This window comes from Astatotilapia calliptera, chromosome 12, assembly GCF_964374335.1.
Source record: "Astatotilapia calliptera chromosome 12, fAstCal68.1, whole genome shotgun sequence".
Taxonomy (NCBI): domain Eukaryota; kingdom Metazoa; phylum Chordata; class Actinopteri; order Cichliformes; family Cichlidae; genus Astatotilapia; species Astatotilapia calliptera.
In genome coordinates, this window is record NC_137433.1 from 18,440,020 (window position 1) to 18,462,314 (window position 22,295).

The following is a 22,295-nucleotide window of genomic DNA, read 5'->3' on the forward strand; positions in this document are numbered from 1 at the left end:
ACAGAAAATGCAGATCCGCTATTTATAAGCAATTAATTGCTAAATATAGTAGATACAATTCTGTTATTTTGCCTCCAGGGAAGAACACAATTATACAAACACCTATCAGCATAATGTACAATACATTCAACAGCCCCACAAACTACAGCCTCTAAAGGATTATGGCGCTATTACATCTTCCAAATGGTGAAAAACGGAACATTATAACCGTTATGAACGTATGCAAGAGTATAATAAACAGCTTTTCACTCATTTTAAGTCCAGTCTTTGTATCCGACCATTTTCATAGATACATTTCTTTGCTTGGTAAGCTGCTTAATAATGGCCTATCATTCAAGCATAAAAATGCACCTAACTCAGAGGAAGAACCAGTGTCCTAGCTACACAAAGACAACATAGGAAAGAACTAATGTTGTTACAAGTGCTCTGTCACAAAAACACATACGCTGTTCTCATTTCTTTAGCAGAATTAATGAAAAATGCTATAAATCAGACAGTTTGAATGGCATAAAATAGTATTTTTGCCCCAGCGAAGGGATTCCCAAAGAGTTATTAAACTTGGTACATCTCAATATGGTGTGCATGTAATCTTAAAAATTTGAGGGAAAAAGGACAAATGATGGACAAAAGAAGAAGAGGCTTAAAAATCCATCTACAGCATATGAACGGTGTCTAAAAGTCTTGACTTTAGGAAATGAAAAAAAATCCAGCAAAGAAGTGATACAGGAACAGAAAAATACCCCTAGCTCTTCAACTGATCCTTCTACTGTTTACTGCAGCTCCATCAGAAATGGTTTCAATTAAGGATGGCTGTCAAGAAGTCACGCTACTATCCACTACCATCCACCATACAGTACCATCTGGAAGGCGGGTGGTTGGCATCAGCTTCATTTTTCAGCTTGGCAATGATCCTAAACACACTGCCAATGCAGTAAAAGCATACTTCTGCCTCCCCAGAGCCCAGACCTTAACATTATTGAATGTGTCGGATCATCTTGAAAGAACAAAAGGCAGCCAACATTCAAAGAAGAGCTCTGAGTGCCTTGCAATAAGCCTGGTGAAGTATTAAAGACTACTTAAATAAATTACAAGAGTCTAACATTTGAGAGAGATCAGGTGATATGTAAAGTATATTTTACGAGATACGTAAATAATAAGGTCTCAGTGTTTATTTTTGCACACAGTATAAAAAGACTCCAATGCATATAATGTATTACGAATAAAACTTTCAGGTGCAATGTCGTTCCTGAGACAACTCACCTTTATCATGTGTTATTTTATATAGCAACATTTTTTTAGATTAGAAATACTGTATTTAATTTCTGTATTTCAAATGCAGAGTAGCTAAAATCACATGGTGGGAAACTGGAGTTTAAAAAAAAGGCAGACTTGTACAATTATAGTAGTTTTTTCAAATTTATTGTGTTAATGTGTGGCTCAACCATAGACATTGCTACGTCTTCTAATCAGCTGTCACAGATCTTGGGCTGAAGCAGTGGGGTGACCCGAGGTGATGGGCCTCCTGCAACCTGATCAACAGAAAACAGCACAGGCACATCTGTCATGGTTTGAGGCAAACCACATGAAGTTAGAGGAGTGGACCCAAATGCAGACAATGAAGATGAATGTGGATGGTAACAGAAAACGAGCCTATATTTAGGGCTGAACAGATGTTAAAAATAAATGGCAAGGACAACTAGAAAAGAACAAACAAAACCTATACTGGCAAAGCTAACCTGAAACATAACTAGAAAAGCTGAGATGGAAGCAATGACACACAGGAGAGAACGCAGGAGTAACGCAGCCGATCCAACAAAGAGCTAAGGAGAACACACAGGGAACGAGGAAACAAACGGGGGGAGACACAGCTGAACCTAATTAAACATGCCGAGGCAAGGGGAGCCAAACTAGACACACTGACATAGCACACAAGACTATCAGAGTAAAACAGGAAATATGGCACGTACATACAGTCACACACTCAGAGGCACAAGCTTAATGTTACGACATAACTGACACCTTACAGCGGGAACATAGAGACAGGGAGACTAGACATGAGATGTGGGACCAGGACAAGCACAGAGAAAACATTGGGACAGAGACTGAACAGAGAACAGAGACTGTTAAAATAAAACAGGAAGCACACGACAGGTACAGAGACATAGACTGATACTGAACAGAGGGAACACGAAGTACAGGGACAAGAGTGACATGAGACACGACTGACTAGGGAACAAGAGAATAAACACAAGGACAGAACTAAACCTACACTAAACATGAGGGGGACAGGAACCAAAACCTAAGAACTCGAAATCACAAACCAAGAACAACTGGAGAGCAAGAAATACAAAACTTAAACCAAAACACTGGTTGTCATAAACCATGATGAAATCAAAGATCAACAATTATAATACAAAAATCAAAACACTGAGTCTTCGACCCAGGAACATGATAGCATCACTCTCTATCGGCTTTAAACTGGTAGACTGGGAAGGCTGGTTAATTTGGACTTGTTTCTTCGCTTTGAGGAGCTTTTTATTTGGACCTCAACATTCATTGCTGGCTGACTCGTGCCTCTCTCTGTGCTGGAACCTGGTCAATGTCAGCCTTCTGTTACAAAGGAATATAGCAATATAGATATAGTGTAGATGTGAATACAAATAACTTAATGGTGGCATTTGAATAGAAGACAAATAGAAGAGACTATAAGAGTACCTCCTGTGCAGCAAGATGTTGTTGATGGATAAGAACAGGCACACATCCTTGAGCCCAGGCATCGGAAGTTGGTGGCACAGGCTCAGAATCTTCTGTTTTTGATCTTTCGACTGGTCCTTCTCCCTCATCTAGGCACAAGATTTGGTGCTCTACAATCTGTGTGAGGTACCTCTTGGCCCAAGATGCAGAGAAAGTTGGTAGCTTATTGCCAAAGACAGACAATATCACAGATGTGAAATGCAATATATATTATTTATGGATAAAAGCAAGACAAAGTATTTGCTTTATAACATTAATGTTGAACTGATTGTAAAAAAAAAAAAAAAAAAAAAAAAAAGCTGATAAGCTTCTCAGTTTTACCTGGCTCTCAGTATACACATCAAGACATCCTTTCATGACCTTCCTCAGCAGTTCATCTAAGATTTCCCCCACTGCCTCATCTGCATCCTCCTGAAGCAACATATTTGTCCACTGGGTCCGGGTCGAGTGACCTGGGATTATATCTTCCCCTTTCTGCTCTTGTGCTGCAGGTGAGATCACCTGTACAGATGACCTACGTCTGTGCTTGTCAGTTTGAACCTTGGTTGCAGAGCGTGGCATTTTTGCTCAGAGGCTGGTGTGAAATATAAATTGCAAAAAGTCAGATCATGGAAAACTAAAAAAAACTGGCATTATCACAAACCTAAATTCTATTTAATGATGAAGATCTTGGTGAGCTCACTTGGTTAAAAAAATAATCAAGAAACAGTCCTGAAACCTTTTGATTGACCTTTTGACCTTGTGATTTGGTGACACTGTAGACATTTAAAGGTTGCAATAAGGGACAGTCACACTTTTAGGGTTTTATTAGGAGGAGAGTAAATGCATGGGCATTATTTTGTGTTTTTATCCATAGAGTACAAAGCATGTTAGATAACAGCATGCCAGATAGCTATCATTTTTCAAGCTATTTATTTTCTTTGGTCAATGAAAAGGTTTATTTTATTTTTTATCTGTGTTATGGTCGTGTAAAGGTCAGTATGCTGGCAGTTGCAGACAGGGCATTCAAAAGCTCAGTTAGTGCATCAATCAGGAAGTTTGTGGCTTTAATTCCGTTAGATGATGAAAATGACGGGCCCAAAAGTCACAATTCTAGGTCAACAGACACAATTTTTACGTGATCCCCACACTGGAGTTAAGAATACAAACAATGACCTGTATATTTAAAGAAAACAAAACAAAAACATTTTAATATGGTTTTGTCCCGCTGCAAATGTCATTTCTACACAGGCAGCCAACTGGCTACTGTTGCTCGTTCGGGGTGCAGAGAACTTTTTTATTTTTACTCCTGTTATTATCGTAATAATTATGAGTAGTTTGCACATAGAGTAGGTGTTTTAAAACACTCTTCACAGTTTCAAATATTAACCCTAAAATCACTGTTATCAAAACGAATGCTCCGTTATCCGGATACGCGTTACAGACATACACGAAGCACACAAACAGGGGAGATGGGCACCTTGTCAGCGACACCTTTACTTTAACGTAGATAACCACACTGCAACTAAAAGCGCTAAATTTATATATCGCAACACAATCGGCGTTAGGTTTCTTTTTAATAAACAGTGTTGTCATGCCAAAACTGGAACATTTTACCTTTATCCTCAGATTCGTACTATTCACGGTTGCCCAGCAACCTAGCACGCATAGTTGACGTAGTACGTAGAGTTACGTCGTCTCTATGGCTGCAGAGGACGCATAGGTAATCCTGTTGCTAGCAAAAGCCAGAGAAGCCCTTCGTTTACATTAACTTAATTTGGAATAATCGATTGAGGCAACAGCTATGGGGGAGGGTTTTTTTTTTAAACTTTGTTTTACATATGTCCAATATATAAGGCTGTCCGGGTGTATTTATTATCTCGCTAAGATACTTAGCTTGCTGCTAATGTTAAGTGGTTAGCATTTAATTTGCTATGAATTAACGACAGCCTAGTGGTTAGGGCATGTTTTTGAAGAGATTACTTGCTATTTAATTATGGTATCTTTATTTTCTGTCTTCTTTCTTTTCTTTTTTAGTCCGCCATCAGATTAGATTACACATTGTTCGATCAACTGTGCCCTACAAAGAAGACCCAATGTATCACAAGGAAAAGAGTATCCAGATAAAAAACAGCGCATCAGCGTTGTACAACAACCTCAGCGTGCTGCGCATAGCACCGAGGCGCCTCACCCACTTCACCGTGGTCCATGCTAACATGGTCAACATGGTCAGCGCGTCCTGGGACGGCCTAAACTACACCCACCGTCAGCTGCAGTCCAAGGAGCCAAATGTTGCTACAAGCACTTCGCTTATCATGCAGGTTAGGTCACGGTGCAACTTCTTCTGCTCCCCATTTTACCTTATCATACTCACTGAGAACAGCTAAAAGACTGACTTCAGCAAAACGTCAGTATTGACTTCAGTATTTTCAGTCGTATTCTTTCTAAATGTACACGAAATGAATGCACTTGGTATACGTTGGTGAGTCCAAGGCAAAACAATCCCCCTTCAACAAATTTCATTTATTTCCAGTATATTATAAATAATTTGAAACAACCAACTTAAAAGTCCTACAAAACGAATGTTAAAGCATTACTCTAGAAATGTTGTAAGCATCCTTAATTTGGTAACAATGCCCAAGACCAAGTTGGCTGGTTATGAAGTGTTAAGACTGTTAACTGTCAACTGATGGTTTCCTGACTTTGACTATTCCTGACTATACTATTCAGATCACTTCCCCAGATTGTGGATATCTGCTCCACTCACCACTGTCTTGCTTTTTAATCCTCATGTTTTTCTCCTTCCTTAATTTTTTCACTTAGAAAAGAAACACACATATATATATATGTATATATATATATATATATATATATATATATATATATATATATATATATATGTTGTGTGTGTGTGTGTGTGTGTGTGTGTGTGTGCGTGTGTGTGCGCCCCTGTGTCTTGCTTGTTTGCGTACCATATTAAAGGCATTCTCTTGTATACCTAAGACAACTAATTTTCAGACAGCTACTTTTTCCCTCAATGTGTGAAAATGGCTTAATACTTTCTTCAGTTACATTACATTACATACATTACAATGTGTAATGCATATATAAATATTACAATTAATCACATACTCATACAGTACATTTATAGTCCTGTGATGTAGAATGCAGAGCTATAAAAGTAACACAAAAAACAATTAAGCTTAAAAATAATACATGTTTTTTTTGTAACAGGCTGCGTTTTGTGTACTCCCCTCTCGTGATCTCCTTGTGGTGACGTCTCAAAAGGGCATCCAGGTAGATGTTGTTATTTTCTCAGTTTTGATGTCAATAGCAGGACATGTATGAGGATAGTAACACAGTGGTGAGGTGTACAGCAGGACTGACAGATGGGTTCAAGGTGTGGGTGGGATCGTCACAGAGCCCTTTCTTGTTTGCAATGGTGATGGACAGGTTGACAGAGGAGATGAGGGTGCACGAGTGGGTGAAGACGTGTGTTAGAGGTGATTTGTAACAGAATAGCAAGAGTTAAAGGGAAACTTTACAAGATGGTACCGAGACCTGCTAAGATGCATGATTTGAAGACAGAGGCACTGACAAAAAGACAGGAGGCAGAGCTGGCAGCTATATAATTGAAGACGATTACATTTTTGCTGGGCATGATCAGACGGAACAGTATTAGAAATGAGTACATCAGAGGGACAGCTCAGGTCAAGCAGTTCGGAGATGAAGTTAGAGAGACAAGGCTGATATGGTTTGGGCATGTGCAGAGAGGTATAGTGGATATACGGGACAAAGGATGTTAAACATGGAGCTGCCGGTGAAGAAGGACATGCATGTCCCTACTGATAACCCTCTGCATGTAGGGAGAAAGTAAGATGGAGGCAGATGATCTGCTGTGGTGATCACCAACAGAAAAGGAGGCAGTGTTATGTCTTTTAATTTTATACTTATAGTGGCTATAATCACACATTATGAAACAGTAGTATTACATTAAGTTAAATTTAATCTGTCATAGAGTACCGCAAGCAATAAATATTGTTTTGTAGCTTTTTACTTATCTTATAAGTCTTATTTACTTATAAGTGTGTTCCTTTAGATGTATGAATCTGATGGCTCCATCATGGTGTACTGGCATGCACTGGATACTCCAGAAACACCTACAGGTAAATATGCAACATTTAGTTGTAACTATCCTACTACACATGTAGGGACTCACTAATAGAAGAACTTTTTTTACTCATTAGTGTGAAACCATAGTGTGCAGTGTGTTGCGATATAATGAGTTACAGTGAATCGCTTAATTGTTCCTGAAGAGGATTTAGATCAATTGATCCATCCCCATAACATCAACACCCGTGGGATGTCTTCATTATTTAGTGTTTTTTTTTTTAAAGATTTACACCAGTATTATGACATCACTATGGCAATAAAGACGTTTTCAGATTTTCTTATGCTTGCTGATAAATACTGTTATCTGTGACTGATGTATTCAGCTTCATAAATTTCATACTCATTACATATTTGCATGTGAGACAGAAAATTATTAACCCTGAGTTCTTTATTAGATTTGGTGCATTCACAGACCTAATTTCTGTCCCAGCACAGGCAGTGTTTGCCCGAGGGATAGCAGCAGTGTACGAGAATTATATATGTGTGGGTAAGTGCTGGGTGGAATTTTTGTCTTTTCAGTTTTTGTGTAGTCAAAAGAGCACAGGTCTACAGTCTACTTGTCTCTTTCTCATTCTATAGGAGTTTCATCTGGTGCAATTTTAGTATTTGATGTGCCCAGTAAAGGAAGTAATATTACCTTGTCTGAAGTCCTGGAGGAGCACAAAGAATCCATCACTGACATGGCCTCAGAGTGCTCTGGCAGCCAGGTAAGGCACATATGTGTGTTTTGCAATCTGTCACAGTCTTTGTTTGTACATGACAGTGTACGCCTCTTGCATGAGTCATAGATTAAATGAATAAATACCTTATGTAATAATTATAACAACTATGATCGTTCTATGAATTACAATATCCTTTTCTCTGTTCCTTTAGGAGTGCATAGCTAATCTTGTCACTGCAGATGATGGGGGAAATCTATGTGTGTGGAAGTCTGGGGAGGAGTTTCAGCTGCTCAACAAAATCCCTGGTTTTGAGTAAGTTCACTGAAGCTTTTTTCTACAGTGTTGTCTTGAGCCACACCTTTCGTCATATTGCTTTTAAGGACCCATTGGTCTTGAACAGTAGTTCTCTGGGTTTTCTGAAGTTATTTAAAAAGTTTTTGTTTGGACACTAGTTGCTTTTTCAGTCATTTTCAGTTCAGTCCTTGTACCCGACCATTTTCAGAAGGATGTTTTTTGTTTGCTAAGCCACTGAACACTGACCCATTAATTATTCAAGCATGACATTCTACCTAACCATTGTTGTGTTTAATAATAGACAACTGAGCTTAGAAGACATTTTTAAATGGTATCTTTAGCCTCTGTTACTAGGAGCCTGTTGCAAAAAATATGTAGTGTGTTCTCATTTCTTAATTGATTTAATGAAAAATGCTTAAGATAGCACAGTTTGACAGAAATAAAATAATATTTTTCAATAAGATGCTTCTCAAAGAGCTGTTGCCAGAAAACCTAGGATATCTTGGCATGGTGTGCAGTGGATCCTTAAAAACTTTGAGGATACAGAACAAGTGGAAGAGAAAATAAGAAGTGGCACAAAAATCAATTTTACAACAGATTAATGCTATATTAAAGTCATATCATTAAGAAATAGGGGGGGGGGGAAATCCAGCAAAGACTTGATTCAGGACTTGAAAAATGCTGTCTGTTCTGACCGAAGGTATTTTTTACACTGACTTATTTATGTGTTTTATTTCCTGACATTCTCTAATCTAATATAAAATATAGTTTCTGTTGGTTCCCTGATGGCATTGGTCCTCAATGTTTTCAGTATGAGCTGCTCATCTGTCAAGTTGTGGAAGGGCACAGCGGTGGCAGGTTACGGCACAGGCCAGATTCGACTCTACGAGGCAGTTACGGGAATTTTGCATGCTGAGATCAACGCTCATGCTCGCTGGATATACTCAGTAGACATTGCTCCTTTTTCTGGATTGGTGAGTTGTATCAAAAAGATGTATAATAATGCCTTTTTTATTTAGCTTTTTCACAGCTGAAAGTAACAGATTCATCTTTGTCAGTTTGACAATAATTAGTGAAAATTTGAAGTATATTTACATTTAAACATATTTTTAGTAGTAATATTAATAGTTTACCTCAAATCACCTGAAAGATGACCATCTCCTTCTCTACGCTAGCTTTTATCTGCTGCTGAGGACTCTCTTGTCAGAGTATGGCACATGACTATCACCCCAGAGACCAACAGTGTGGAGGTAAGTGGTCCCAAGACAGACTACAAAGCATATTTCCTGAATACATTTAAAAAAGAGGGACAGTTCATTGCAGTCTCCCCCAGTCATCCTACACACCTGGATGACTGACACAAGATGACTTATGTCTTACTCTCAAACAGAACCTGACTGTGTGTTTTTCTCATTTCCTCTTAGGTTGTGCATTTGCATAACGAGTGTGTGACAGATACACAAATCTGCGGCGCCAGGTTCTGTGATGGCGATGGCTATGCCTTTGCAGTGACAGGCTATGATCTGAGTGAGATTATCCGCTACATCCAGTCATAGGACTCTAACGTCATTATGGCTAAGTGTATTCATTGGTTTGTTTGGTATATGGAACAGTTTTTTGGAGGTATTTTGGTATTTGTTTGTACATCTGCAGGCCTGTTTCCACAAAAAGCTGGTAAACTGTGTAAAATGTATTTTTTAAAATCATTTCAGTAAGTAGTAGTTATTTGAAAAATAGCACAAAGACACAATGTCAACTGTTGAAATTATATATATTTTTTAGAAGCATATATGCTGATTTTAAATCTGGTGTAAGCAGAACATTTCAGAAATGTTGTAACAGGGCAAATAAACGATTGCAAAAGCTGTGTAAAGACGAAAGTCATATTTAAAATAAATTCCATACCCGGGACCTTCTCTGAGTTTCAACTAATTTAAGATTAACTGAGGTGAAACGTAAAGCTTATTTTGAGTCAAACCACTGCATCTGCCCAGCTAAGGAGGAAAAGAACCATCCTGTCTGTTATCAGCACAGAGTTCAAAAATCAGCATCTGTAATAGTGTCAGAGTGCTGTAGTGCACACAGCATTGCTCTTTACATTTTTTTCTTTGGGCTACTTTTTCACTTATTTTCAGTGCGATCCTTGTTGCTGACAATTTCCAGGGGAATGTTTTTTTTTGTTAAGCTGCTTAACACTGACCTGTAAATCATTCAAGCATGAAAAAGCCCTTAACTGGTGTTGTGTCAACAGAGAACTTAGCAAACAAGCTGTTTTAAATAGTATTTTTAGCCCTGTAGCATGGTGGAGTGGTGGTTAGCACTGTTGCCTCACAGCAAGGTTGAATTCCGCCATCTGCCTCGGGCCTTTTTGTATGGAGTTTGCTCTCTGTGTCAGTTTGGGTTCTCTGCAGGTGCTGTGGCTTCCTTCCACAATCCAAAGACATGCGTCCAAATATTGACTTTCAAGCTCTTTAGAACTGTACAGACTTTGTGTTTGTCTTACATACTGTATTTGTACTTATATTTGTAGATGTTTCAGTGCATCATTTAACCTATTTCCTATTTTCTCAGCATAATATAAATAAATAATGAATAGTTAATTACATACAATGCAGTAAAGTAAGTGCTGAATTGTTGAAGAGTTCCCCTGTTGTGCAAGAGAAGGAAAATAATTTGCTTGAATACTGTGGAAAGAAAAAGGGATTCGTAACAGTGGTAAACGCCTCTCCCAGTGTTTTATAATTAGCTTTGGGTTTTTGTTTTTCAATTCAGTGTTTTGTTTAAATCATTAGTAATACAATTCATATTTTAAGTATTTAACAAATCTTTAGAACTTTTAGAAAGGTTTGGTACAATGGTTTTAAAATAGTTGTACAGGAAACTATTGTGAATGTGTTTGAAGAAGAAATTTATGTGACTGTATCTTTAAAACATTATTCTTTTCAGGCATAATGTGTAAAATAACTACACCAGTAAACACTTTATAAGGAAAGCCGTGCTTGACTTTTTATTTTGTAATTCCAAAATGCAACAGGAGATGGGGTTGTGGGCTAATATTTTTAGCAAGAGGCTGCAGGACATGTAGTTAACTAGAGAGCAGTATGGAGTTGGGTTATTTTATCTTAGTTTCTTCTGGGTTATTGACAGTCAGACTCTTCCAAAAAGGCCAAATTATGGTTGGATACTGTGTGCAGACTGCTGGACACGGGCATTTTATATTGCTAAGTATACACGCACATATTACAGATGGAGGTCAACCTTTTTATTAAAGTGGCTAATTGCTGAGATGGGTTCATTCCTATCCCATGTCTAGTCTAACATCTGTCAGATTTCTCATGTCTAGTCTAACATCTGTCAGATTTCTCATGTCTAGTCTAACATCTGTCAGATTTCAGAATTTTAGTTGGTCAAAGTTTTTTTTACAGTCTATTTTGCTATCAGTTTAGATGACATATGCAACGCATTTATTGCCTTTTTAATTATTATTATTATTTTTCCTCCACCAGTGCGGGACCTGAAGCTGAAGCTGTGGTAGTTTTCAGTCTAGCTGTTTGTTTGTCAGTTGGCAATATTGTGAAAAAAGCACCAGGGCAAAGTTCATGGAACCTGGAAAGCTGCAAGTTACCTGGTTAAAACCAGTTGTCCTTGTTAGAGGAGTTAACACACGTTTATATTGGATAAAAGAACGTCTCAGTGTAGTTTACTGTTTGCACGAACTTTAATGAAAACACATACAATCTGCTTCTTTATTTTACCCAATGCTGTAGATTTGCTTTGCAAATAATGCAAGAGAATCATTACAAAGTACAACAGAGATAACGTTTTCTAGGATTTTCTTTTTTATTGAAATGACCTTAACTGAAAACTAAACTTGCCATTGTCTTGTCCTATACTACTCATTTTATGACAGGTCATATGAGCCTCTTTGTTTTTTGTTTTTTTTATTAAGTTCATGTCGGGCAAACAGGTATCATAATTCCACCTTATCATGACAAGATAAGAAGAATCAGGTCAGCGAGGAATCGTGTGCTATTTGTCAGGCTAGAGCTAAGCATGTATTAAATCCCAGGGTTCTAGTCTTTTCTGGTTTGCAGTCAACACCGGTCACGTAACATCAGCTGACAGGACTGTTTTGAACTCACACACGGCAACTTATGTAACTTAAATTTGGTTGGTGCCAACTTACAGCCATGTCAGTGATCTGGTTGCATCAAAATGTGAATCATATACGTGTGCGACAGTGTCATAAACACGCAGTCTTTATGGGATCAATAACTTTGGCTGTGTAATATTGTGTCATGCTCCCCAGCTGCCTGGAGTGAAGTGGATAACTAAACTGGCAGGAGAGGGATGGTGACGGACTAAACTGTCAATATGAGGTCCCAAATGACATAGATACTGAGATTACATAACTAACTGGAACAGTACACACAGAGAGATGCCAAGGTTGGTCAAAAGTGACACATGAAAGAAGCAACGAATTAACAGAAAACAAAAAGAACTGAAGGCCTGTAGGTAGAAAATGAGAATAAGACGTGAAACACGTGAAGACAAACAGCTGCAGTGATATATTCCTTGTTAACTGAGCCAATAGTGCTGCTCGGTTCTCCAGCCCTGTACACAGCCGCAGGGCCACTCATGCTGTGTACTGCCACAATACTTGTCAATAGTTGGCTTTTAGGTGTAACACACAGCTGAGCACACAATGTCGGGGAGATAAGACCTAAGCATGAACTATTCTATGATATAAATGTGGATGTATGTTAGTGCATGTGTGCCACGTAATAACACTATTGAAGCAATGTTCTCCTCATATTCCCTGGTAGACTGTCTGAAATCTTTTATTAATGAGAGTGACAAGACAAAAATAGATTTAACCAGACCCTCAATGAAAGGCCCTGATGTGTCACTTCAATAAAGTCACAGAGGAAACGCTGATGACAACACGAGTATGACTTTTCCCCTCTGAAAAGTAATCGTGGAACAATCACAGTACCGGCCTTTTGTCTAGTTATCTCAGCATTTAAGGCACGTTTGAGTTTCTATTTCTACAACTGAAAAAGCAAATAACCAACAAAACAAGTTCGTTTGGTGCTCTGCCCAAACTGCTGATGGGTTTCGACCGAGCCCGGATGGTATAAAAGCCATGCTGCAATACAAGTTCATCCATCAAGGCCGGTTGAGGCATTATGAATTAGCAGGTGTGGTAAATACCACACCATGTATAACAACATCAGTATCTTTGAATCTGTTTGCTTTTTCTTCTTCATTATTGTTGTGGAGAAAAGCTATTTATTCCTTACCAATCCAACCTTGTGGCAGCTGCCTAGGACTGTGTCCCTAAGCCTGCTGGGATAGAGGCTCACCAGGGGGGATGAAGAGCCTAAAGCGCCTCCAGCTTGCTGCCACAGACAGACCAGCTCTCTGACGAAGCAATCAGAAAACCAGCTCCTAAAGACAGGCTGCATAAATAGATCTTCCATTTTAAACACACTGAAATATGAAGGAGGGGCACACCACAAACTGACGGAGCTGAAAAGAACTGCCATTGCTGACTGATGGACGTGCAGATAGATTGTGGCCTTAAGGCAGACAAGCAAAGACCAGCAGAACTAGTTCAAAATATATATGTAACTGATTAACAAATGCTAGTTTTTGCACAGTTTTTAAGTTGTATCTCCATAGATGTCTTCAGGATGGTTAGGTTCTTATCCAGGGAATTGAATCAGTTTTCAAAGCCATAGTTATAAAGACCTATGTTCAGCTAGAAGAAGACCAAGGAGACACATACCAGATGACCCCTATAAAGTCTTGATCTTAACATTCAGCCAGTGACATTGAGACAAGCCTAAATCCACAAAAGAATTCATCCAAACTGGTGTTTTGGGATAGTGATTGTGGTATGGTGGACCTATATGGCTCTAATAAGAACAACCCATTGTTAAACTGATCATGTAGTTTATATCCCAACTTATAGCTAGGTGTCAAAGTACTCTCTGCGAAAAAGCACCAAAAGCAGACACTGAACGATAGCAATATTCCAAATGATGCTTGTTTATTCTGTATGAGATATTTTTCCATTTAAACATTCAAAAATGGATTGAAGACAGTTGGGGGGAGCACACATCATCACCTTTCAAATTGATATGGAAAGCTGTTAGCAAACAGCTCCTTATTACCAGCAGTTATGGGACAATATTAATATTAATTTAAAGTCTTGTTTCCGTCTTTCTTTTTCCATGCAAGGCAACAGTACAAGACGTTGCTAGCTGCTACATCAGTTTTTTCTTTTTGCTTAAACAAACTGTGTGCAGTCACTAAACACACCACTCTGGTCAAAATGAGCCGTAAAGTGCAGATGCTATTCAGGTGTAAATACTCTGTAGCTTTTATGACTATGAGCCATTCATCTCCACACTCAGACTCACAAACATAATTCATGCAGGTGTATGTACTGATAAATGTATTAAGCATCATCTAAAACAGTCAATCCACTCCAGAACTGCAAAGTGATAAAAAAAAATACTTACACTCTGAACTGTAAATTGCTGAAATAAGCTTTATTGCAGTCATCTTTTCATATTTGGAGCAATTATAGTTGTATATATTAAGTAATTTATTTCAAATGGACTTTACGTGCTTGATGTGTTCAAATTATTTGCCTAAACAGTTTGGTTTGCAGAAAAAAATTCAAGTGCTTCAAAACAGGTGAAACAGGCTGAGTAGTAGAAAGGTAGTAGAAAGTAGGGTGTGTAAACTGTAGTAGATGATTATGATCATTGGAATGCAGACGGACTGGAGACTCCATCCAGCCTTCAAACAAAAATATACCACTGACACAAATGGGTGGATATAAATTGCAGTAGGATAGATCTGTTCTATTGCAACAAACTAGATTATAGTTAAGCCGGGATAACCCATTCACCTCTGTAGCCACAGCTTCCGTGCATCACAAGACTGAGACTGAAAGCTACACCCACACATGTCCAAACCAAGGCAAGCCACCTTTCCTGTCTGTGTGGGCCTCTAATTTGGGGAAAATGACTAAACATCCAGTAAAAACTGACTCACTATATCCCAAATGTTCTCTAAAAATCACGAGAAGTTGAGGTTTCATGCGTAAAATAAAGACACGGGTACATTAAACTTTGTCATTTTTTTTGTCATTATTTTTGATTGTAGGCTTCCAAAAGGTTTTGGTATGTTAATAATATTCTTTGATCCAGTTTCTTTGAACTTAAACACATATATGATAAAATCCAAGTGAAATTATTTACTTATGTTCTTATCTTTCATAATTTAAATTAAGAGTCATAGAACATTTTAACATTTTAAAGAAACTTCTTATACATCTTTCAGTTATGTGGTAAAGATAATTACTACTCTTTTGCCACCCACAAGTGACTGTGTCGCATTCTAACTGTTTAGTTAATCATTAAACACTAAAATAAACTTTTAATTCTTTTCTATGATGCAACTCGGTACTGGCCCTGCCTTTCCACAACTTGCAAACTTGCCTGAATGATCTTCCCTCATTTCACTATTTAGCTTATTGAAAAAATAGAAATTGAACACATAGTCATGCAGACGCTGACCATTTAAGTATAGTCCATTATATAATCACTATTAGTAGGACGGTCCTGACCTCAACACACAGACACTTTCTCTTTCAAACACGCACACACAAACACACCACTTGCATATCCCCAGTAACGTCAGTTTGATTGCATGGGTAGGCAATGGGACTTAAAAGCATTAGATTAAAGTAAAATAAACATGATCAGACCCTGCCATCTGCACTGGGATGGCATGGTTGCCTAGCAGTGGGCATTGTTTGGCTTGTCTGACGCTGATGTGCTGACGCTGGTGTGTGAGTGCGCGTGTGTTTATGTGTATGTGTCCATATGTGCAGATGGCACCTTTCAAATGATGATGACTTTATTTTCCAAACAGTGTTTCAAATAAAATCAGTCTTGTCTCAAATTCGGCACGTGACCTTTGAGCATACTTTAAATGTGCTTAATACAAGGTTTCATTATGGCAAATAGTTTGTTCTAAGAATAGCGACAGCTGGTGACAGCTGAATATTTTTTTCGTTTTCTTACCTCTTTTAAATCAAACAGTTCAAAACAGATTTTATCATAAAGATAACTCATTTGACTGTGAGACTAAACTACGATGGTACTGCGATATGCCACACCTTCAAAGCTGGTGTGTTTTAGACCTTTGCTTTATGAAATAGATCAAAATTTGGTCATTTGTAATCCCTAAACACCTCTCACCCTCCTCTCATTACCAGCGTGTGGGTGAGAGAGTTATTGAGTCTCAAAATAGAGTCGCAGCAATAATAACAGCGATATCCTGGCAACCCTTATCGTTGTGCTCTGTCAGTGAGACTGCTAATAGGGTTAATATGAGAGAGATAAATGGACATCTTCAGGGCACAAACTAAATTCAAAACACATCAACATTTCCATCAGCTGTCATCATACGTTTGTTCATTATCTCTCTGGATCTATAATAGCCATGTGTACATTTTATTTGCATTGCTCGTGTTGCAGGGACACAAATTTGGTTACACAGTCACATTTTTTTGTTGTTGGGTTTAGGTTAGGTTTAGGGTGAAGGAAGTAAGGGTTACATATACATAAGGAAATGAAAATCAGAATCAGAATACTTTATTAATCCCGAAGGAAATTAGGGTTACAGCAGGCAGCACGCTAATGGCGCATGCGCACTTACAAAGGAACCTTCTGACCAACTTTACACAAACATCACATTGGGGAGACATGTCAGTAAGGTAGGCTGATAGGAAAAAAAAAAACAACGAAAATACATAACATGAGGTAAGAGGAGGAGAGAAAAAACTCCACTCAGACTGAGCTCCTAGTGGGAGAGGGATGGTGACGGACTAAACTGTCAATATGAGGTCAGTACCGCTTCATATAACATGAAGTGGTACTGACACGAAACTGTTGGGTGGTGTGTGCATACTTGGAAACTAAGGCCCAAAAGTGAAAATGCACCATCCATTGGTTATGTAGTATGCTAACTGAAAACCTAACGTTAAACTAAATCAAATCAGTTCACCAAAGGGTTCAAAAAGGAGCATTATAGCAGGCCCTTCCTCTCAGCAGTTGTTAGACTTTATAACCATGTATAATGTGTAATTAATTCATGTGTAAACTAAAAAGATTTAAATAGTAAAATTCAGATGTTGCTCTTGTGTAGTGCCAATGCTACCTCGCATAGTGTAGTCTCGTAGGCTCTCCTGTTTCACAGCCCAAACTGGTCAAGGATCTTCTGTTCCGCTCTTGTGTGAATTTTCTGTCTATGCAAGTGTCAAATATATTTGGGCAGTTCTTTCCTGACAAGTTAAACAAAGCTCAGTCTATCTAGGGTGAGAACATTTAGCGAAACCAATATTGCAACTTTAAAAAATTCTTTAGACACTGTATTAGCTTCTTCCCCATGGTAAGCTACTTTCTACATCAGGGTTATAGTAAAATTTCCAGCAATTTGCTGCCATTGGGGTCATCTTTACTGTTGCATACTGTTGGACTATCTAGACCATTTTCTTTCTTTTTGTCTTGGGTGTGTTGGCTATATGACGTACTGACCATATTTATCAAACATTCCCTTCCTGTTCTGTATGTCAATATAAATGCTGCGGAGCAACAGCTGCATACACATTAAAATCTTACTAGATACAATATAGTGCATATCCACATCTTCAAAACCTTAAACAGCTTGTGTCAGGTTGATTTAAATTCTAACTGTCTGGTTTTATGTCAGCGTAATATCAGCCTTGCTTTTGGTTAACTCACTAGAAACTTGAGCCTCTGTGACTCTAATGTAAAAGACTACTCACTTAAGTAAGTCCCACAATATCATATATCAATCTGCTCACAGTATGTGGGGGAGAGCGAGTCTGAGAAACAGACGAATCTTTGGTTTAGAGAGAAATGCTGAGTTCTTGTGCTCTGCTTTACCTGCAGCAATGGCTAAGAAAAAGAAGAAGAAATATCATTAAAAAAACAGCTGTCATTGTTTATATATGAATTGACCCAGTGGCAGCTTTCAAAAAGTCTGAAAGCTGCAACTAGTTTCATAGATATTCTCTGCAGACTGAAAAAGAGCACTTACAGCAGAGGATACAACTTCCCAGTAACTCCTGTCTTCAGTGATAACCCAGTACCTGTCCCTACTACCAAGCCGGCCTTTTTCCTTCTGGCCAGTACGCAGTAAATGATATGTGATTAAACACAAAGTGGCAAATGAAGCGGAAGTACAAACACTGCAATCTGCTCATTTCTCCTGAGAAAACAGTTGTCCCTCAGTGAAAAATGCAGTGACCCACACACCCTTTCATTAAGGTGGTCACCTTCACAGCGCATGCTAAAGAGGAAACAAGAGAGAGGACTGCCATGACACCATACTTTCCTGTAGTCATACTATTAATTTAGAGCCATAAGGATAAAAATCACCCAGGTTTTAAAACTTGGTTACTATAACGCCCTCTGGTAGAATCTCAAACCTCCAGTTCCCCGTTGAGCGTCATAAGTAAAAAAATAGATGGAGAGGGATATAGTTATTATTTTTTTAAGAAAGAGGTGAGAAAACAAAGACAGGAAGATAAAGATAAAGAATAAGAAATTGCGGTTTGTCTGTAAAATGCAGCCAATGAATATTAGGGCAGAGGTAGCTGTGCTCATCCCTGTTTCCATGGTGACCTGAATGTGCTGTCGGTGCAGTGACGCCAGTCTGGAGCATTGCGTTGCATGAGCCACACGTGCCAATGCCCAGCTGACAGCAGCGAGCATACGCCTGTATCTATTCATAGCACCCAAGTGATGCTCTGAAGGGACACGGGCAGCCTGGAGTTCTGGCCAAAGAGGCCAGGTGTCCAAACCTGGATGAGTACGGACCCAGACCGAATGCTACCCTTCATCCTTGATGGAGGTGCTTGGAGAGAACGTGGGAAGAACACATAGCAGGAGTTCTGTCATTGCCTCTTTGATCTTTGTCCTCACCAACAAATTGGCCCCTGACCCCTTTTTTTGAGGTTTCTAAACAGATGACACAGGTACAGCATGCATATGCGCATGTCCAAAAACACAAAATCAAAAAGAGGAAAAGCAAAATATTTACAAACTCGATGGGGTAATGAGCATTTGTTTGAGGTACACTTATTCAGTTTTCAAAGTCACCTTTATTTTCTCTTAAACTGACTGTTCACATACTGGTAATATACAAACACACTGTGATTACCCACCATATAACAACTTGGTGAAAAAAAACAAACAAACCCTCATCCCTGAAAAATGCGCAACAAGTCCAGTTGTGAATTTCCCTCACTGCCAAATATTCCACAGTCAACGGTTAGTGGTATTATAACAAAGTGGAACCGATTGGGAACAAAAGTAACTCAGCCATGAAAGGGTAGGCCACATAAAATCAAAAGCAAGGTCACTGGATGCTGAGGTGCATAGTGCAGAGTTCGCCAACTTTCTGCAGAGTCAGTTGCTACAGATGTCCAAACTTCATGTGGCTGAAAAGTTTAATTATATATATTTTTGTAAATGTAAATATTGAAAATATGCTCCAAACTTGCTCTGCAACTCTGCATCCCCTCCACTGATGTTAAAGCAGACCGCTGCTGTCCATGTAAAACATTTGAGAAGTGTTCTACTGAGAAGATATTAAAAAATAATCCTATAATCATCTAGAATTTAAGCAGTAAGTCTCTTCTGAAATCCCCTGGATTTAAATATTTTACGAGTAGAAAACAATAACTGCAGCACATAGTCAAACAGTTGTAATTTGCCATCACAACACGTGGTCTAGAATGTGATATCTTTAGCAAGAGTGCTTGAAACACCAAGTCAGTGCCCCTTTTGTGAGCAATTGTTCAGGCTCAATTGGTATTTCTCTAACACCGCTTTGTGCGAGATCAAGCAGAAAAAAAGCAGAGGCTCTGTGGCAACGAGAAGCCCATTGTGGTCCGTCAGCCTAAAGTTAGCTTTCGGTGTGATGTCTGGTGTCAAAGGCCATTGTGGTTCCTGACATACTACAGTGAAGGGACAGAGCTGCTGAGTGCAAATGATCTGTGCAGGACTTTTTTGTGAGTGTGTAGCTAGTTGTGTATCGTATTGTTAAGGCATATTTTTATGTATTGGAGGTGCAACACATAGGCAAAATGTTTTTGTTTGTTGTATATAGCTGACATAGGACTTTCAGACCTTTGGGGTCAGCAGTTTCCCCCCTTTAGGAAAGGGACAGAGTGAGAGATGAACCATGTGGATCCCCTATTATGCCCCTATTGTGCCCATGCAGCTGCATAAATAGTGCTATTGCAGAGGCCTCTGGCAATTCAAAAGTGCTGTACAAGACACTTTGAGATAAAGGTTTGGTAGACCCGTCTACACCATTAGGAAGAGAAGAGACGTTTTGCCCAATTAAAGCAGAGAAGTTGACAGATTCAATACACTTATAGTCTCATGACCTTCAGTGTGGCATGTATTTGTATCTATAGCCATCTTTATTTCCATCTGCAGTCTAGTAGAAAAAGAAAGTTTACCCTCTTTCAATTGTAAGGGTTTTTGTATCAGGACATTAACAAAAAACTATCTGGAGTTTACCAGGTTTTAAAGGTGGGTAAACACAACTGCACATGACAAATTAGACTGTTTTTATTTATTTAATAAAAAGTAAGCCAAAAACAAAATACACCCTTACTGCTTAAGAATGTACACCAATCAGGCATAACATTATGACCACTGACAGATGAGGTGAATAACATTATCTCGTTGTACCTCTCACCTGACCCCCTCTGTACATATTAACAATGATTTTAAACCAGATATTTCAAATTTGAATTCATCTCTCCATAAAACCTGTTGCCACTGATTTTCAGTCCAGTTCTTGTGTAATTGGGCCTATTCCCCCTTTCCCCTTTCTTAAGAATGGCTTCTTGGTAGCAAAGCCCTTCTACTGACACTATTTCTGGTGAGGTTTCAGTGAACACTAGATGGATCAACTGAAGTGTGTCAGGTCTTTGCTGGATTTTTTTCCCTGTTTCTTAAGGATATGACTTTCCAACATTGTTTATTTGCTGTAGTCGCTCAAGCCTGTCACTCTTTCCTATGTTCTTCACCAGTCTAGTTTCTGCAAATTTCCCGCCAAGCCAGAATGTCTAGTTTTTGGCTAATAGCTCTTTGGGAATCACCTTGTTGGTAAAATGATTCTTTTATGCCTTGATAACTGTTTAACATTGGCAAACTATTGAAATGGGTACAAAGTCTGCGTTTTTGTGAAGGGCTGCTAGTAACAAGAGCTAAAGATACAATTTAAAATAGATTCCCTGCTAAGCGGTCTGTTATGAGTAGACACAACACTGATTCATCCCTTGGGTTAGATGTCTTTTTATGCTTGAATGGTTCATAGGTCAAACATTTCTTTGAAAATGGTCAGGTACAGGGACTAGAGTGAAAATAAATGACTTTGTGTATGCGTATTATAGTTCAGAGAAGTTGTAGCATGTGTGTTCACAGATGTGTGTTGTATGTGTGTGCATGTGTTGTGTTTGTGTTATAATTCACAGTAGTGGTTCTTCCCAAGTGTACTAAGAGTGCGGCTACAGCATGATGTGACAACACCCGCCTGCACATATGTGAGCATCTGCTGGCCATAGCTTGAGGACGGTTGCTTAGGACTTGCATGCATGCTGAGGTAGGAGCAAGCCTGGGCAAGTTCCTTTCCCTTCACAAGACAATAGCAGCTCAGATGCCTGGCTGAGAAGGAGTTTTAGGGAATCTGTGAGAGACAAGGGCCTCTCACACTCACTCAATTTCCTGACATTTATGCTTTTGCCAAAAAAAGAATATACAGAGAAAAGACCTCTATTTACAGAAATGCTGATGACAGGTGGGGGTCAAATACTTCACTGACTATTCAAAAAAACAAGTTTATGGTGAAGAATAAATTGAAGTGATCATTTTTTCCTGTTGTGTTATATTGTACATTACCTTCCACACAAAGGTGTATTTTTATAAACACTTGTAATATTTTCAAATTTGATTTGATTTGTTTTGATGAAAGTGCAAGTACAAGTTGTAAGCTAGGACTGATACCATTTTATTTCATTTTATTTAACTTTTAGCAGTTATTCATATTATTATCACTGGAACTGTGTACCCTTTTGACTTTTATCCTTTTATCCAGTTTGTAATAAAAGCTCCCAATTTTAAGCATTTCACACAACTATGTTTAAACACAGTGGCAGTGAAAATACTGAATCTTAAATCCTGAAGGTTACACAAACTGACCCAAATGACGTGTTGCTTTGCTTATTTAGCCTTACATCTTCACGGTTGTTCAAAGAAGGTGAATTGTTCCTAGAAGACTGTTGGCTCACCTTGTTGCTAAAATAAA

At 38.6% G+C, this 22,295-nt stretch overlaps 2 protein-coding genes across 5 annotated transcripts; one reads left to right on the top strand and one right to left on the bottom strand.

Moving 5' to 3' along the window:
* Window positions 1-1,402: 1,402 nt before the first annotated feature.
* c20h2orf81 (chromosome 20 C2orf81 homolog) lies at window positions 1,403-4,517 on the bottom strand. 3 transcript variants are annotated; one of them, XM_026188609.2, is made up of 4 exons: window positions 4,351-4,517; window positions 3,076-3,328; window positions 2,716-2,916; window positions 1,403-1,529 (listed from the first exon to the last, which is right to left on the bottom strand). In XM_026188609.2, the coding sequence occupies exons 2-4, from the start codon at window positions 3,313-3,315 to the stop codon at window positions 1,467-1,469; spliced, it is 504 nt and encodes a 167-aa protein (XP_026044394.1). In that variant the 5' UTR covers window positions 3,316-3,328; window positions 4,351-4,517; the 3' UTR covers window positions 1,403-1,466. The 3 variants fall into 3 exon arrangements, with proteins under 3 accessions (XP_026044394.1, XP_026044396.1, XP_026044395.1); XM_026188611.2 differs by having other exon boundaries at window positions 1,403-2,610; window positions 4,351-4,463; XM_026188610.2 differs by lacking the exon at window positions 4,351-4,517 and adding an exon at window positions 4,214-4,350.
* On the top strand, window positions 4,372-10,854 carry wdr54 (WD repeat domain 54). 2 transcript variants are annotated; one of them, XM_026188607.2, is made up of 10 exons: window positions 4,372-4,456; window positions 4,771-5,054; window positions 5,968-6,030; window positions 6,833-6,899; window positions 7,337-7,393; window positions 7,486-7,613; window positions 7,780-7,880; window positions 8,674-8,836; window positions 9,038-9,112; window positions 9,287-10,854. In XM_026188607.2, exons 2-10 carry the CDS (start codon window positions 4,830-4,832, stop codon window positions 9,416-9,418), a joined length of 1,011 nt encoding a protein of 336 aa, XP_026044392.2. In that variant the 5' UTR covers window positions 4,372-4,456; window positions 4,771-4,829; the 3' UTR covers window positions 9,419-10,854. The 2 variants fall into 2 exon arrangements, with proteins under 2 accessions (XP_026044392.2, XP_080165215.1); XM_080309089.1 differs by lacking the exon at window positions 4,372-4,456 and having other exon boundaries at window positions 4,687-5,054.
* The last annotated feature ends 11,441 nt before the right edge of the window (window positions 10,855-22,295 follow it).